This window comes from Silurus meridionalis, chromosome 23 (genome assembly GCF_014805685.1).
Source record: "Silurus meridionalis isolate SWU-2019-XX chromosome 23, ASM1480568v1, whole genome shotgun sequence".
Lineage (NCBI taxonomy): Eukaryota > Metazoa > Chordata > Actinopteri > Siluriformes > Siluridae > Silurus > Silurus meridionalis.
The window spans coordinates 21,978,885-21,997,410 of record NC_060906.1 but is presented as its reverse complement, the minus strand read 5'-3'; the positions used below and the strand labels follow the sequence as shown (position 1 = coordinate 21,997,410).

General features: G+C 39.6%; 1 protein-coding gene across 2 annotated transcripts in view; it reads left to right on the top strand.

Annotated features, from left to right (window-relative positions):
- dcbld1 (discoidin, CUB and LCCL domain containing 1) overlaps positions 1-18,526 on the top strand; it is a 36,268-nt gene that overhangs the window by 15,537 nt on the left and 2,205 nt on the right. For both annotated transcript variants that reach the window (XM_046836689.1, XM_046836688.1), the window contains exons 6-14: positions 1,542-1,675; positions 3,299-3,339; positions 5,767-5,952; positions 9,775-9,887; positions 9,966-10,122; positions 12,394-12,504; positions 12,621-12,708; positions 15,190-15,239; positions 18,073-18,192. In XM_046836689.1, coding sequence (XP_046692645.1) covers positions 1,542-1,675; positions 3,299-3,339; positions 5,767-5,952; positions 9,775-9,887; positions 9,966-10,122; positions 12,394-12,504; positions 12,621-12,708; positions 15,190-15,239; positions 18,073-18,192 — 1,000 coding nt within the window. The remainder of the gene's footprint in view (positions 1-1,541; positions 1,676-3,298; positions 3,340-5,766; positions 5,953-9,774; positions 9,888-9,965; positions 10,123-12,393; positions 12,505-12,620; positions 12,709-15,189; positions 15,240-18,072; positions 18,193-18,526) is intronic.

Below are 18,526 nucleotides of genomic sequence, written 5' to 3'. Positions count from 1 at the left end.
ACTCTACAAAAGAGGATAAATTGAATGTTGGGGTTACATCGACCTTTGCTGTGTTTTCCAATAAAGTCAACTATATGGACTATGTGGACGCCTGACCATAAGCATGGCATGTGCTCCTTTTTAGAACATCCCATTCCATATCTAGTCCTCATTTGCACTTACCTCCACTTTTCCAGGAGGATGTTCCACTAGATTTAAGAGTGTGCTTGTGGAGATTTGTGCTCAGAGCCAGATACTGGTGTAGCTGAGGTGAGGAGGTCTTAAGTTGCATTCCAATTCATCCCAAAGGTGTTCAATACGGTTTGAAGCTCTATAACAGCAGATCTTTCACTCCAAACCATGGAAAGCATATGTTTATAAAGCTGGCTGAAGCATATGTTTATTATCATGCTGGTTTGAGTGTCGTAGTTCAAGTGAAAATGTATTTAAAGCAACAGGAAAGTTTTGCAGGAAGTTTCCATACTATGAGGAACAGGTTCTCACCTGAGGGGTTGAATTAGAGTACAATTCACTCGGGAGCATTACAGATGACCCGCGTTTCAACTGCTGTGGATTTGGTTGTTGTGCCCTGGATGATGATGATAAGAACATCCTGAGCAGCCGCTTCTGCTGATCAGACACTATGTGTACTCTATTACGAAATCCTGCTAATAAAGAGTGGGATGTAGAGCGAAGGAGAGACAGTATAACTCACAAAGCACACACTGAGAGAGACAGGTGGAGCTGCAGATTCAGAATCAGGCCCCTAAAGCCGGATTAAAAGCTCCAAATTGGTGGTGTTGCACGTGATGAAAGTCAGCAGAATGTTTAATGATAACCTGTGTGTGTGTGTTTGTATATGCATATACCATATATGCAAGTGTTTGTACATAGTGTAGGTGTGTATTTGGCTATGTGGACATGCCTGTGTGTTTGGGTTTACCTGTGAGGATGGGTGTGTATAGTGGTTGTTTAGTGTGTGTGTGTATAGTGTGTGTGTGTGTGTGTGTGTGTGTGTGAGAGTGAATGTGCTTTCCTCTGTAAGTGTAAATATATAGGTGCATATGTGTGACTGACCCTTAGTGTGTACCTATGTGCTTGTTTGTGTGTCTGTGTGTGTTTATGCATACTGTATATGCATGCATAGGTGTGTGTGACTGTGATTTTATATGCCAATGTGGTTTGCATACTTGTGAGGTGTGTGTGACTGTGTATGTATGTGTTTATGCACATATACATGCATAGGTGTGTGTGTGGCTGTGTGTTTACATTGTCTGTCTGGTTTTGCTTACATGTGCATGTGTGTGTGTGTGTGTGTGTGTGTCTGTTAATGCAGAGGTGTATGTGTGTGTTTACTGTACATGTGTAGGTGTGTGTGTGTATGTATATATGTTTGTATGTTGGTATGTATATGACAGTGTGTACGCCTATGCACATATGCATTCATGTGGACATCTATGATGTGTGTGTTGAGTGTATGCTGTCAGAGCAAGAGATTTGTTTGGGTGAGGGCTTTATTTGTACGTGGATACATGCATATTCTTTATGGTTCTTTCTTTCAGACGTCAGTTCTGTGTAAAGCTGCGGTCCACGCCGGAATCTTTCCGGACCAGTTTGGTGGAGCGATCGCAGTAGAGGAGCATCGCGGACTTCGCTACTACGAGTCGGTCCGAGCCAACGGCATCCAGTCCAAAACGTGAGTTTTGTTTGGGGAGCACAGCGCAACAGATTTTGTCAGCAGATCATCCTTTCATTTTGGGAATCTGGAGCTAGCAGCTTGTTTTCCAGAGCACTGGCGCTCTAAACAGGGCAGAAGTGCTGGCTGGGAAACTGCTGAACAGATCCTGATGGCTTCTGCCTCATCTGACGTTTCTTGTTTGGTGCAAAAACATGACCACCTATTGATTTGCCCTAGGGGTTCGTTAAGCACTAGCTCTTTCAGAAATCTCCCCATCGGCATCAACCTTGGTTTTCTTCTAAATGTATTACTTAAAGGGAATGGCAGAGTGGGAAAATGCTCAATCCGGCTTCTTTTTTTAATCCCACAATAATTACGAGGATTAGGACAGCGTTGTCCTTTAAAACAAGACAGCTGAGCAGCAACGCTTTTTGTTATCTTCTCTTATTCTACTTCTTCTTAAAGCAAGTAGTCTCCAACGTGGATGCGTTCCGGTGACCACAATGTAACCTGAAAATACAGTCAAGATATGGTCTAGCCTACCGAGAATCTTAAAGAATGGTAATCAGTATGGGGTATACAGGTAGTCATGGTTGTTTCTAGCCTTTTTTGGCACCCTAGAGGGGATTCCTGTTGTTACCCCCCAATGGTTCTGCTGTCCCACCACAATTCTCTGCCCCCACACCATACAAATAATTTGCAACCTTCCATAAAAAAGGTTAGACATTAATTACTCATTGCAAAATTGCCTGAATTGGAGTATGTAAACATATACTGGATAATAAACATCAGAAGAAAAACAGGTAAATAAGGGGTGCTCGCTGGCGCCCCAGTTGGGTGAACACCTAGTTTGCCTGTGCCTAGAAACGGTGCTGGAGGTAGTATACTGTAATTTGTTGATAAAACAAATGGCAGTGCATAAATTAGCAATCAGAGCTACAATTGCTAAGAGCTAAAACACCAAAAACACAGAAAAGAATCTGAGGCACCGAGGCAGTAAGTGACGAGACTAAGGCATCTCACTAGGCTCAAGACTTTCCTCTCGTCACTGATTTCAATCAGACAGTTTCTTGGTCGAAGCGAATCTGCTCGGAGAGAATTGGATTGATGATGGAGGCTCTCAAGGGAAAACTCGGTGGAACGTCGCGGTCGATATGATTCAATAATCACATTTCAGGGGGTCAGCGTACCCGGAGTGAGTACGTGCAGGTTTGTAGACGGTGGCCGGTGATTAATCCTGAGTCATCTGATTTATTCCTGCCTTTTTACACAGAGAGTGCGGGACTCAACTGTAGCGTTAGGAAATGGCTGCCAGGACGCTCGTGAAAATGGCACGTTCTTAACTAATAGCTGTAAGAAGTGCAATTTCCCACCACGCGCCCTCTAATTAGCTCAAACATCTCTCTGTGAGGCGGCTCGGATTCACCGCAGACGTGTGTGTGTGTGGTGGGGGGTTTTGCATGGAGGCAGCAGGGGGTCTTTAGGAACAAAAGCTTCACTCGGTTTAGCTGTGATTTAAGAGTGGGACAATAGAGGATCTGCTCTTTACCCCCAGTGGGCGTTTCCCTTCATTTATCACTGGAATTATAATCACACACTGATCTTTCTTTCTATTTTCTCTCTTTTTTTTTTCTCTTTCAGCGGCTCTTTGTCCGATACGCTCTTCACATTTGTCACCAATGGTAAGTGGGTTTTTTTTTTTTTTTTGCTCCATAAGCATGTATATTTCTACTATGTTCCTGTTTGATGATGGTGATGATGGTAATGATTCTGTCCCAAGAACTTCAAACAGAAGGTGTGGAAGAAGTGCTTTGAAACCGCTTTTGGCACATTATCTCCACAAAACCCCACCCACAGGACACACTTTCAACATTTTCACTTATTCATAACAGCATCACAAGTGAACTCTTTTTCTTTTTCTTTTCCGTTTCCCTTTTTCGCCAATTTTCAACGTTCTCTTTCTGTGATTTTCCCCCTCGCCCTTCTGTCTGTCTTTTCTTCTTTCCTTAACTTTCCCTTATTCTTCTCTCCTTCTTTCCTTCCTCTTCCCTCCTTCCTTTCTCCCTTTTTTCCCTTTCCTTCTCCCTTGTTTTTTCATGTTTAACAGTGAATCAGAAAGAGCTTTAATGCCAACTATGTTTGCATTGACACAAGCTTCCAGTTGCACAATTTATTACAGATAAATAAAAAAAAATAATAATAAATTGATATTCCACGTTTAGGAATAATTAAATAAAAGGTGTTATTGCATGGAAAAAAAAAATTGATACTTCAAATGTTTATTAAAAAATAAATAGAATAAAAGTTGTTTATTGCACATTTAGATTTAAAGAAATAAAAAGTATTATTGCACGAATAAATACAAAAACAAAAGTAATCAAGTGGTTTTGCATTTTTTTAAAAAAATTAAAAAATCAATTCGGAAATTAAAAAGAGTTGTACTGCACATAAAATAAAATCAGTAAAAAGTATAATCGCATAGAAAAATAGAAAAATAAGTAAATGTGGTATTGCTAATTTTTTTTATTGCACAGTAGGGAGAGTATTTAACTTATTAAAGGCCACTTTAAATATTGTTAGAATCTTTTTTTTTATTATTATAATTTAATTTGTACCATCTCAATTATTTATCTTTATATTCCTATTAAGTGTGTGTTGAAGTGATAAAGGTCCTCCTGGTGGTTTTGCAGGCTCCTTTTAAAAGTGTGTGAACCTCTTTTATCTAAAGTAGATTTATATTTACCTGACACTCAGAAGGGTTTTATTTCATCAGAGCAGCCTGACTTGTGCTGGCACGTCCCAGCGATTGTCTGTGCCAAGAATCAAGCTAACAAACCAAACGGCTGCCCTGCTGTCAACACCGAGCTCCAACGGCCACTACACACACCTGCTCACTTCTGCACCTAAGCAGATAAGCACTACCGGTCGTGTGTCCCTTGGATGATTACGCATGATGGCCCCCATACACACAATTTGTAGTGGCTACAAATCGATGAGCTTTTCTCTGAAATGGATTTACCTCTCCTCAGTGCACTTCAAACCGTGACAGACCACCCCCCTCCTTTTAAAACCAACCCAAACCTCATTACTGTCAATCTATCTCCTGCTACTACAATCAGGATCAGTGTCCTGCCCCTTCTCCAAGCTGTACCTCACACTCGTACCATCAAACACTGACACGCAGAGGAAGTGTTTTTCAGACTGAGAGCGCTTTCTTGTTTCTTTTCGTGATACTGAAATGTTCTGTGCACACGTGACCCTGTTAAATACACAGATGCTGAGCTTTTTAAAGGCCCCCTTGTAGAAGCAGTGAGCACCATAAAGACATCACGACCCACATGTGTTTTATGCTAAACACATTTCACACACAGCTTGAAAAAGCATTTTTTTTTAATGATTTGGTTTTATATCCCTTTTTCATTGCTTTTATGCGGAAAAAAGTCAATGTAAGTGGGTATGTAAAGGCCTCATTACTATAAAAGTCACTGATTGAGTCTAAAGGGCCCTGATTAAAGCACTGACTGAAGCTCTAAAGGCACCGACTGAGGCTCTAAAAGCACTGATTGAAGCTCAAAGTTTCCTGTCTGAAACTGTTAGATCACTGACTGAGGTTCTAAAACCACTAATTAAAGCTGTAAATTCAATTATTCAGCTCTAAAAACACTAACTGAGTGTATAAGATCACTGACAGAGGCTCCAAAAGCACTGACTGAAGCTGTAAGATTGCTGTCTGAAGGTGTATCTCCATTTTGACTTCCCATCTGTCTGTCTGTCTGTCTGTCTGTCTGTCTGTGTTTGAGGCAGTACCATATCCTGACTCAATTCTTCTGGTCATTCTGGCTTTCCTAATCGTTCTGCACTGATGCTGGTGTGAATGACGGTTTCACTTCAAGTCTCACTCGTGTTTGAGTGTTTTCTCCTGGGTGCTGTAGAGTTTACCTCAGAACTATAGCTGTAATTATAAAGGCTGTCCAGTGCTGGACACCAGAGTCACTTCCAATCCGGATCTATAGCGAAATCCTATTCCGTAAAGCTGCTGTATGACTGTCTATATCGATTCTGGAAAAATCACCCATCTTCCCTTTTTTTCTTTTCTTACCTTTTTACAGACTGTTCCAGACAGATGGTGCTTCATCCCGTATCAACTAGCAAGTCATGGGACGATTTTGATGGCATTCAAAGCGATTGGTCCCGAGGCCTCGGTCACTCCGTCTCTCCGACAGGAATCTGGGACAACGAGTCTGCCAGCAAACACTGGCTCCAGCTCGACCTGGGCGAGAAGAAGAGAATCACAGGTCAGAGCATCATTTCATGCTAATCTCTGACAGGAGGTATAGAAAATAATGACTATGCAACAGATGATAGCATTCTCCAGGATATATGCAGTTGTTTTCCATCAGAAAAAAAATACCATAAAAATGAAATGCATTTGTCCATCCAGGAGGTTTTATTTTTTATTGCATTTCGGGATCCAAAAAAATTAAAATAATATATATATTTTTTTTTTTTCTTATCAGTTAACCCTAACCCAGAGTTTTCTCAAAATTCTATATTCGGTTGACTTTTATGCTAAACAGCATTAAAAAATTTAATAAAATGTAACAAATAAATGTAATTAATTCATAATAAAAATTCAAGACACCCTGTACTTTATAGGAAACCGCTTGGCTGTAATGTCTGCTTTAAGCATATAACAGTATCTGGATTGTATCCTGACACTATTTGACCAAAATTGTAAAATCCCAGTGTATGGAGGTGTGGAGGACCCATGGAGACAGGAAGAACATTAATGTAACCAGGGCTCGCTCAATTATTACTCACTACTTTTACACAATTCGGTGCCTCTATACTTTCTCGCTCTCTTTCCCTGAACGCACAAAAAAACGACTGCATGCAAACCGGCTGTAAAAAACCACAGCTGAGAATAAATAAATAAATAAATAAATCGGAAATAACACAAATATGTTACAAACATGCTAACTTGTATTCGATGCACATTTTTATTTTTTAATTGATGCATCACATTAACTTTTATGACGACGCTCCGAAGCGAATCTTATCATCTCTAGTAAGCATAAAGTTTTGTCGTTTTTAAGCATGTAAGCAACTGTTTCTTGATCAGTTTCTCTCCATTGTTTATTTGTACATTTATATTCACATATATGGCATTCGGCAGACGCCTTTATCCAGAGCGACTTCCATTTATCTCCTTCATACTGTACAACTGAGCCGCTATGGGGGTTAAGGGCCTTGTTCAGGGGCCCAGGAGTGGCAGCTTGTTGTGGCTGGGATTTAAACTCACAACCTTCAGAGCCCAAGAGCCTTACCCACTAAGCTACCACTCCCAATGTAAAATCACAGTGACACGAGCTGTTTTTTTTCTTGATCACTGTTCATCTTCCCCCTCGTTCTGGAATAATGCAGATTAACAGGATGAGACCTCTCTATACACACATCTGTCTAAGGGAGAGAGTGAGAGGGAAAGGGATCAGAGTCCAGGCTTGGGTCCAGAGACTGTACAAGGAGTAATTATCTTTACAAAGGCTCTTTCTCGTGACCCTCGATGAAGTATCCGACTTTGGTGCCCTAGAGCACATTAGAGTTCCCATGCTCCTCCGCCTCATACCCAGCTGATCAGTGTGGCTTTATTCCCGCTGTTACGTCAAAGCCTTGAAAGCACTTCTGTCTTGTTGTTTCCCCGGCTTTTATTTTATTTACTTATTTATTTACAAAGGCGCATTTCACTATGGAAGCGGACCGGAGTTTCTTTTGAACATGGCAGGCCAGGACGAGAGAAAGCCTCGCTTTGTGTTCTGCACGGAAGCCATCAAGGTTTTTTTTCCCTCTTTCCTTTTAAATGTGATGGTTGTGACTGAATTCGGCTTCTCGGAGAGAAAGAAGCTCTGTTATCTTAGCGGCGCTCGTATAATATGATGAGTCCGAGTGCCACTGAAGAATACCGCTCTTCCTTCAGATTCTGGTATTCTCCCAAGGACAGTGAGAAATTATGCCAACTCATGGCTCACGTACACAGGTCACGTGATCATCCTGATCATTCCTCTGGTTAATGTTGGTGGTCGAACAGAAGTTAGATTTTTTTTTTTTGAGGATTTGTTTTAATTCAATCATAGTAATGGTTCCATAGTCATTGATTTTTTCATTTTGTAAATTTAAATATTTGTATTTTTTATTTTTATTTTTTTTTTCCACTTGAAATGTCTTCCTGTAGCAAAGGTCATCGTCGTTCAAACCGCGCATGCATGAGCAGTCGGAACACCCAAGTACATGATAATACTGTAAAGAAATTTGTGGGACGTGGTAGCTCAGTGGTTCCTGATCGGAAGATCAAGGGTTCGAGTCCCAGTATCGCCAAGCTTGCCACTTTTGGTCCCTTGAGCAATACCCTTGACCCTCTCTGCTCCAGGATTATCATAGCTAACCCCCAAGCTTCCAAGCATGGTTCTGTAGGTTCTGTCTGAAAGCATGGTTTTTGAAGGCTCTGTTTGAAAGCATGGTTCTGAAGGCTTTGTCTGAAAGCATGGTTTTGAAGGCTCTGACTAAAAGCATGGTTCTGAAGGCTTTGTCTGAAAGCATGGTTCTGAAGGCTTTGTCTGAAAGCATGGTTCTGAAGGCTCTGACTAAAAGCATGGTTCTGAATGGCTCTGTCTAAAAGCATGGTTCTGAATGGCTCAGTCTGAAAGCATGGTTCTTAAGGCTCAGTCTGAAAGCATGGTTTTGAAGGCTCTGACTGAAAGCATGGTTTTGAAGGCTTTGTCTGAAAGCATGGTTCTGAAGGCTCTGTCTGAAAGCATGGTTCTAAATGGCTTGGTTCAAACTGTTGGTTCAAATGTACATATAGTTGGTTATTCTAATTAATCAAAACTACACACTCAACCCGCATAGCTTTTGTTGTAGATCATCTTTTGTGGCTAAACATGTACATTTAATGTGAATCTTCCTTGTTAGACCAGGAGCAACGCAGGGCTAGAGACATCTGCACAGGAAGGCTTAACATAAAATGCACTTTACTGTTTTTGTACCCAGGAAACTGTTTTGACTGAGTAAATGTGTATGTTGTAGTTGCATTAATACTGTGTAATCGAAAATGTGTATTTAAATGCAAATGTCACTTCCAAACTCTGATCTAGTAATTAATAGCATTAACAGTAACAGACAGAATTGGTCTCCTTTTATATTTTTGAACTGCTGTATCATCAAATGAGTAGGTTTTACACACGATGGCGGAACATGCAAGCTTTCAGGTTCTGACAGGTAAAAAAATGAAGTAATGACAGGTCTCTGGTTCGCCACTCAGGCACCGTGTGTCTGGGAGACGTCTGGGCTGCACAGCAGCTGGATGTTGTGGCGAATCCCCACCAAATTTGGCTAAATCCCAAATAAGAGTCCAAAGACTAGGGTTGTGATTCTAAAGAAAAAGGTATAAAGCAGAATAATTCGATGGATAAACTGACGAATCCTGGTGTGTGCATGGTTTTATATACTGTTTTCTCTTAAAGGATTTCAGGATTCAGTTATTCGCCTCAGTGCATCGACATAGAAGTCAACGATGTGATGCATCGATTTTAAAAAGTGTGCATCAGATACAAGATGGCATTTGTGCATCGTTTTCAACATCATCGCATCTGTAAAATAACGCTTTATTCATCTATAATTATTAGTAGATTCGATTTTAATTATTCACAATGGGAACAATAATTTGTGACCAATAATTGATATGTAGATCGATTTCTTCTCGCTAAACTGTTTCTCGAGCGCGTTCTCTCAGCACCGCCGCTGAATATGAAGTTTCACAACACTGCAGAGACCGAGGCGTGTCCTGAGAGTCACATAGAATTAGATTAGATAGAACAGATTAACATGGCAGAGGTAGAGCTGCATCTTGCTGCACACAGAATACCGAAGCGATGTCATCACTATAAAAAAAAATAATAAAAAATGCATAGATATTTTTTTTTTTGCTGCTTTTATCATTAAACACAATATTTGGTCAAAAATTTGTGGACACCTGTGCTGAATGTTTATTTGGCCTCGGTTATAGATTTTCAATACAAATTTTTGTTTTTGTGTGTACTAATATATTTGGTGTCTATTTTCAGGGATATTAACTAAGGGCTTAGATTCCGGCTACTACGTGAAAAGCTACAAGATCGTGTACAAGGAAAAGAGCCGCTGGCGCACATACGCTCAGTACAACAGCTCCGAGGATATGGTAAGGCAGTGAAGTGGAGTAGTTACATGACTCAGGTCGCTGTTTGATAGTTGATTCACTGTTATATTTATCTGGCAGATCTTCGAAGGGAACGTAGACAAACTGTATCAGAAACGCAACACTTTCCACCCGTCCTTCGCCGCACGTTACGTCCGTGTCGTCCCTCTGCAGTGGCACCAGGGGATCGGGTTGAGCACAGAGCTCCTCGGATGCACCTACTTTAGAGATCCTCCAGGTAAGCGTGTGTGAGGAACGAGGCCCGGATGTGTCCATGTAAATTTAGATACTTCTACATCCATTACAATTCAGCGCATCTTTTTACTCTACATGTTGCTCTTGCGTACACAGAATGGAGATTTCTGTGAGTGGTAGATTTGAAAACCAAGTCCATTATGCAGATTAGACTGAAAAACCAAAGGGAAATTTTAGTCATGTGACTCATTCGCCCTCAGAACGAACAAGATGGTGGTTCATGTTATCCTGCATTTGTTGTGTCTACTGTCCACTTGATAATGTTGTTAAATTAATATGCAGATTGCATATTTTTCCCCCCAAAGAAACGAAAGTAGTTCTAAATGTTGCACTGTGGAGCAGCAAATTTTGGAGCAGCAGAGTATTTTATTAAAAAAATTAAAAAAAAAGTACCTAACTGCAAAACTTCATTTTCAAGTTGATCTGAGTAAAACCGTCGATCATCTGATATGAACAGTACTTGAGCATTTGACCCTTTAGTGAACGCAAGCTCAAAGATGCACAAGTCCTCATTTTGTGAGTTAAAAGTAGTATAGTAGTATAACAATCTTTCAAAAATCTTCAATTACAAATAAAATGAGTTTCATGTCACAAAGAAAAAGAACCGTTAGTATTCAATGGACAACTCAAATCAAGGTAAATAATTTTAGATAAAGTAAAACCATATATTCAGAGCTGACAGTGGTTTGATGCAGATCTCAATATTTTTATTACTTATATTATTTAGTATTTTACAGTCACTCAATTTTACTCTGAGGTAAAAGTGGGTACTGGAGTGTTCAGTCTCAATGACGTCTTGAACAGAGGTGTAAAATGTGTAAAGTACAGTATGTAAAAAGAACATATTGAGTCATGTAGTTGAGTGGTGTGTAAAACGTGTTTATACATTTGATACTAAAACTAGAAAGTATTCAAAAAATTACAAGTACAATAATTTACTTTACTGCTATAAATGGACATTCGGTGCAACCCAAGTGAGGATGGGTTTCCCTCTTGAGTCTGGTTCCTCTCAAGGTTTCTTCCTTATGCCTTCTTGGGTAGTTTTTCCTTGCCACAGTCGCCACCGGCTCTCTCATCAGGGAAAAACTTACTTATAAAGAACATATTCACTTTTAATCACCATGTTATCTGTGTAAAGCTGCTTTGAGACAATGTTCATTGTTAAAAGCGCTATACAAATAAAAATGAATTGAATTGAGAATTGAATTGAATTTACTCACACTTTACACCACTGGTATATAGTATTTCTTTATGATCTTCTTCCGTAGATACCGTAAATTCTACTTTATTTAATTTCACTGTGTTTTTAGCGGAAATTTGCTAATTCCTTTTTTCTATTTTCGTCTAATAAAATTTTCACTTTCATTCTTTTATTTTTTATTCTATTTTATGTCACAGACCAGTAGTTGTAAACATTTCGTTTCCTATCGTGTATGGTTACGCACGTGACAAATCGGTTTCAAATTAATGTGGATGTAGCCATAGATTCCAGACCCAATGATGTGAATGAAGTCAGAAAATGGTGTCTTTATTTATTAATTTATTTATTTATTCAAACCTTCGGTTTAGGGGTGTCCCCGATTAAGGATTTACATAGTCGAATGAGAATTTTCAAGTCAAGATACACAAGAAAATGTATAAAAACCTTTTGTATCAGTAAACCTGAGATAAATAAGAAAGACAGAAATGCACACACTGCAGGATTTTGCATGTCGCAAGTCGGCAAATTAAATGAATTCGGCTAAATTGCCGGCACATTCTAAGCACAGCGCAACGTCGGTGGTACAGAAAAACAAACAAAAGATTTTTTTGGAATTAAATTGGAACAGAATATACCTTTAAAGGATATTCCAGACATTGTTAAATACTGTATTTAAATCCCTTTCTTCTGTCTTGTTTACGGATCATGGAAGGTAAATTCTCATGGGGGAGAAAGCTTCTTTCTTTTCACCTTCTTATTCACAGCATTACAATTACAGGCTGTATATTAACTTATTGGGAGAAAACCAGTAGTTCTATGTGAAATCAGACATTGCAGCACCCCTATTTAACCCAAATGACCTGATCCACGTTTCATAACACCTCTGTGAAGATTGGACTGTGAGGCCGGTAGTTGAATCAGGCTCCTCCTATCGAGGCATTGAATCTTTGACTATTCTGGGTCACCCCATGCTTCCTTTAAAAAAAGGATTAAACTGTGTTGCATAAATATTGTACTAAATTTGGAAACTTCCTTCATCCTGTTATCCTACAGTAGTGCTCGAAGGAGTCAACGTAACATCCCAGGTCACCCAGGAGGTTTTGTCCAACCGACCCAAACCGGAGGAAAAGGAAATCCCTGAACCCCTGCCTCAGTCTGATCTAGGTACCGCTTCATCCACATGTCCTGCATGATATCTTAATGACTACATATTTCCCTTTAATGTTCACCTTATAGTCACTGTGTCTCATTCTTTTTTTTTTTTTCTTTCCTGTCCACAGTGAAGCTGATCATCATCGTGGTGTCTGCGGTGCTGTGTGTGGCTCTAGTGCTGGTGTCTGCGATCTGCGTTTTTAAAGTGCTGCAAAAGTAAGTGCACCCTATGCATTAAGGCTGTTGTTACGACATGAGTGAACATCTCTAAAGAGAAACGCAGCAGAGATGTTTGTTCTGGATTTCAAGTGATGCGATCGCGAATGTCCTTGGGATGTGCGTCTGCATAACTCGGGTACAAATAGAGCAGCTGATACAATACGATTCGCCCCATTACGATGCAGTGCGTTCTAATTTTGATGCTATTCGATGCAATGGAAAAATAGGATGCTCTGAGATTTAGCATGCTACAGATCACTTTTATTTCTTCGGTTCAGACAGACATCGATTTACTTAGGTGCCTTCTGGCTTCTAACTTTTACAAACCCTTTCACAAACACGCCTTTGTAGTGCAAAAAATGAATAAAGATAAAATAAAACCAGACGTTCTTTTCCTGGTGCGTGTGCAGGAAGTTACAGCTCTACCTCTGCCATGTTAATCTGTATTCTATGTGACTCTCAGGACACGCCTCGGTCTCCGTAGTGTTGCGATACGTCATTCACTTAGCAGCAGCGGTGCTGAGAGAACGCACTCGAGAAACAGTTCTCGCACTCGAGAACAGAAATGAGTCAGAAAGTCAATGAAAAAAGTTAGTTCGAAAATTCTGGTTTGGGTCATGTGACCACTCGGCTAAACCTTGACTAAGTACAGTGTTGTGAATTTTTTATATATATATATATATTACTCAAAGATAACCCAAATAAATACACAATTTTAAATATGGTTTTCATGTATTAAGAGAAAAAAAAAGCTGTGAAACTCTACCTGGTCCTAGGTGAAAAAGTAATTGCTCCCTAAACCCAAGAACTGCTCGTACCACCACTATGCGGCAACAACAGCAGTCGAGCGTTTGGAAAATAAAAAAAACAAGGCAATGACTTTTTCAGATCGCTGTGGAACAAATTTGACCCACTGTTCTTTGCAGTATTGTTTTGACACAGTGGAGAGGTTTTCAAACATAAACGGCCTTTAGTTTTTCACTCCAAAACCTGTGTGTGACAAATATGCAAAAAAAAAAATCAATAAATAAATAAATAAATCAGGAAGAGGATTTTTCACAGCACTGTTTGGAGGTGAAATAATGCCTAATTCCTAGAGTGAAGTTAAACTACTAAGCCAATCCGGATACATTTGAAAACGGTATTTTTTTTTTTTCCATTTCTAAAAACGCTCCTTGTACACTATTGTTTTGGAAAATTTTAAAATGGATCCGCTTCAGGGTATTTTTTTCCTTTTTTTCTTTGAAAGCTCTGCTACCGCAGAGTCGGTGCGGAAGGAAGACCAAAACGCAGACACAATTAGCATTTTTAAAGGGAAAAGTATTAGTGTGGACATGGCCTAAATGTGTGACTGAGCATGACGTGTGGATTTGTATTCGCAAGTACGGTATGAGATCCTGGGTTCAATCCCCAGCATCTCCAAGGAAGTTCTCTGTTGGTGGTGTTCTTGGTGTTCTAATGAACCAGCATCAGAATGTCTGGTTCACTGGTGGAGACTTTAATGCAATTTCAGTGCAAAGTTGCTCTGGATGAGGACATCAGTCTAGGAATTGATGTGCTGTAAAGTGGACACATTTCCTTATCATAGACGTTGTCATGTTGTGAGACACAGGAGTGCAGGGATCATTAATTTCCTAGGTGTCTGTGTGTGTGTGTGTGTGTGTGTGTGTGTGTGTGTGTGTGTGTGTGTGTGTGTGTGTGTGTGTGTGTGTGTGTGTGTGTGGTGGCTTTTGTTGTCTATGGTAATAAGCATATGGGCCACTGATCTACACAAGTGAGTGATGGACCAGCAGATATTATCCTACTTCTGATCACACTTATTGTATCGCAGCCTGTGGAAAAGAAAAAGGAAGGGAAGAGAGAGGAGAAGAAAAGACGGGACAGAGGGCCAAAGGTCAGAGTCAGGAGATTGCCCTGCTCTTTGTCAGGCTGGGGATGGAGGGATTTGGAGAAAATAGGATAAAGCTGTAGAGTATAGCAGGAACAATAACCTGAGAGCGGGAGATCCCGAGGGAAAGACACTGCTCACATTAAGCGCTCTCTCCCTCTTTTGTTTTTTTCTTCATCCTTCTCTCTCGCTTTACTTGTTTTTCCTTTATTTCCTGTATTTGTCACCCCCTCTCTTGACTAATTCATTGTATGAAGCTGAGTCTCTCTCTCTCTCTCTTTTGGTTTTGTCCTTTTTTGTATCCATGTCTCTCACCAACTCTAATTGTGTCCTTTTGTCTCTCAACCTTCTCTATCTTTCTTTTCAACTTAATTTTTCCCTTTTCTTCCTGCCTCTCTCTTTTTTGTCTCACTACCCCTCTTTCTGTTGCTCTCCCTCTCCTTGTTTTTTGTCTCTCTTCCTTCTTTCTTGACTCTCTCTCGCTCTTTCTCCCTCTCTCTGTTTTCTTTATTTCTGTCTCTGTCTTCCACTCTCTGTCTCTTCCCTGACTTTGTGCCACTTAAATTGACCCTTTCGCTCTGTCTCTCCAGGAAGAAGAGCAAAGAGAACGGGTACGACGCTGCAGATCTTCCACAAACAGGTCAGTCCATAAACTCAGCCCTAAAATTTTCTCCATTGAATTTCAGTGTTTGGCCAAAAGTATAAAAACAATTTTTTCTTCATTGTTCAGTTCAACCCCTAACTGAGTCTCTTTAATATCTGTGGGATCAAAGCCGAGATCAACTGAAACAATACTCTTTAAACTCACATTCTGTCATGTTTCACAGTCCTGCTGTTCTCCTAACGCATTTAACACCAAAATACACGAAACCCTGACGCGAGTAAGAGAAGAATATTTATTTCCACACATCGCTGTACTTCACACTGCTTCACACACGCAGCTGTAAACACACTAGAAAGCTCCAGAAGGAACCTGGGTGAAGCAGCAACATCGTCCTGACCATCTATAAACACAGAGTGTGTAAATACACACCAAGCTGCTGCGTTCTGTTAAGAGAAAAACCAAAACTAGGGTTAATGTTACCTGCTGAACTTTAATAATTAGTCATATTCAAATAAAAACGAACTAAATTGTTGGTGTTTGCTACATGTGTGTTGCACTCATTTGTTTTTTTTTACTCTCAAATTTAACACCAAAAAAGAGAAATACGACGCCTTTGTTCCTTTATTTGGATTTAATTTTAAAAGCAGAAAAAGGACAAAGTGGTTTTGTATTGTTTCTGAGCTCAAACAAAAAAGAGATTATTTATTAATTCATTTTCTCTATTCCTTTAATTACAGTGTACCATCAACATCTTACATTACCACATATGATCAATGTTCTAAAGTGCACAATAATTCCAATCTAACATTCAGTCTAACATTCAATCCAGCAGTTAATCTAAGATCCAATCTAATGTCCAGTCTAGCATCCAATCGAACATCAAAACTAGCATCCAATCTAACATCAAATCTAGCATTGAGTCTAACTTCAAATTTAGCAACTAGTCTAACTTCCAGTCTAGCATCCAATCTAAGATCCAGTCTAGCATCCAGTCTAACATCAATATAGCATCCAGTCTAACTTCCAACCTAACATTCAGTCTAGCATCCAATCTAAGATCCAGTCTAGCAGCTAATCTAACATCAAATCTAGCATCCAGTCTAACTTCCAATTTTACCTAATCTAGCATCCGGTCTAACTTCCAACCTAACATCCGGTCTAACTTCCAACCTAGCATCCAGTCTAACTTCCAATCTAGCATCCAGTCTAACATCAAAACTAGCATCCAGTCTAATCTCAAACCTAACATCAATATAGCATCCAGTCTAACTTCCAACCTAAGATCCAGTCTAGCAGCTAATCTAACATCAAATCTAAGATCCAGTCTAGCATCCAGTCTAACATCAAATCTAGCATCCAGTCTAACTTCAAACCTAACATCAATATAGCATCCAGTCTAACTTCCAACCTAACATTCAGTCTAGCATCCAATCTAAGATCCAGTCTAGCAGCTAATCTAACATCAAATCTAGCATCCAGTCTAACTTCCAATTTAACATTGTCTAGCATCCGGTCTAACTTCCAACCTAACATCCGGTCTAACTTTCAACCTAACATCCGGTCTAACTTCCAACCGAGCATCCAGTCTAACATCAAAACTAGCATCCAGTCTTACTTCAAACCTAAGATCAATATAGCATCCAGTCTAACTTCCAACCTAACATTCAGTCTAGCATCCAATCTAAGATCCAGTCTAGCAGCTAATCTAACATTAAATCTAAGATCCAGTCTAGCATCCAGTCTAACATCAAATCTAACATCAAATCTAGCATCCATTCTAACTTCCAATTTAACATAGTCTAGCATCCAGTCTAACTTCCAACCTAACATCCAGTCTAGCATCCAACCTAACATCCAGTCTAGCATCCAATCTAAGATCCAGTCTAACTTCCAATTTAACATCCAGTCTAGCATCTAGTGTAGCACCCAGTCTACAAAACATTAAAACCAGAGCAATGTATTCAGAGATTTTAGACAATCTAGTGGAACACGGTATGGGGTAAATAAGGGTGAGATCGGGCTGTCGAGGGCGGGGCTGTCGAGGGCGAGGCAGTTCAGGGCGGGGCAGTTCAGGGTTGTTCTGTTCTATGGCATAACTTTGCAAGAAGAGGATATATGACTCCCATTTCCTGTCACACACTTGTTCCTTTTTAAAAAGTTCATTGTGATTTATATGAAGTTCATGTTGTTCAAGAATCCCACAATCCCAAATAACTATGACTGAATAGGCATGTTTGAAATATTTTTTATAAACAGTAATTTCATCACTTTCATTTTTAAACAAAACAAGCGAATGAACACCACGTACAGGATGTGTTGTTTGTTTTGCTGTGGTTACTTAGCAACCTGTGTTCAGCCAATCAGATCGCAAGTTTAGAACAAACTGTTGAATGTTTTGAAAAAAAAGACTGTAAAAAAAAACATGCAAGATTTCTTTTATGTTTATAAGCATTTCGGTTGTTGCTTCAAGCTGAGAAACCAAACAGTCATTTACACAAAGGAACAAGCTTTAATCCGAGCACATCCGCCATATTCATCTGAACAGTCGTGTCAGCTCTCTGTTTGGTGGGAAATAAACTGTAACCTTGTGTTTGATTTATTCCTGTTGAAACATGGTTGTGTCTATATCTAAAAAAAATTAGAAATACAAATCAGTCTTGCGCAAAACAGCTCGAGGCGGTTTTTAGGCTCGAAATAAACTTTTGTGAAATGTTAATAAGCAGGTCACGTTTTGTTTAATTTCTGCATCACCACCGCTGCAGGCTTTCTCCTGAGCTTTCCTTTTTCTCTCAGACACAGCAATGCCTGGTTTAATGCTGTAGTGCTTTCATTACATTTTTCTAACTGGTTCCTGTTTTTCCACGTCCAGGTTGCTGGAAGCAGGTGAAACCTCCGTCTGCCAGGCAGCAGTCCACAGAGTTCACCTTCAGCTACAGCTCAGAGAAAGAGCATCTTCCTAAAATGGACCTTGTCACCAGCGACATGGCAGGTCAGTCAGATGCCTCGCTTATCCGCCTGATTCCGGTTTGACCCGGAAATCTATTAGGTTAATAAATTATCATATTTAACCCTCTAGCTGGGTGGAGGATTTGATCCATGATTGAAATAATAGAATTTATTATTTAAATTAGCAATTTTTTTTTTTTTTTTTTTTTTTATTTTTTTTACATTCCCCAGTTCATTTCCAGGATCTTTTTGAAGTCAAGTCTGTTTTTTTTTTTTTTTTTTTTTAATCCCTGTTATTTTCTAATCTCAGATCTTGTTTTATTTAGTATATTTTGCATTGCATGGCTTCTATAAACTTGTATGTTTTGATGTAAGGT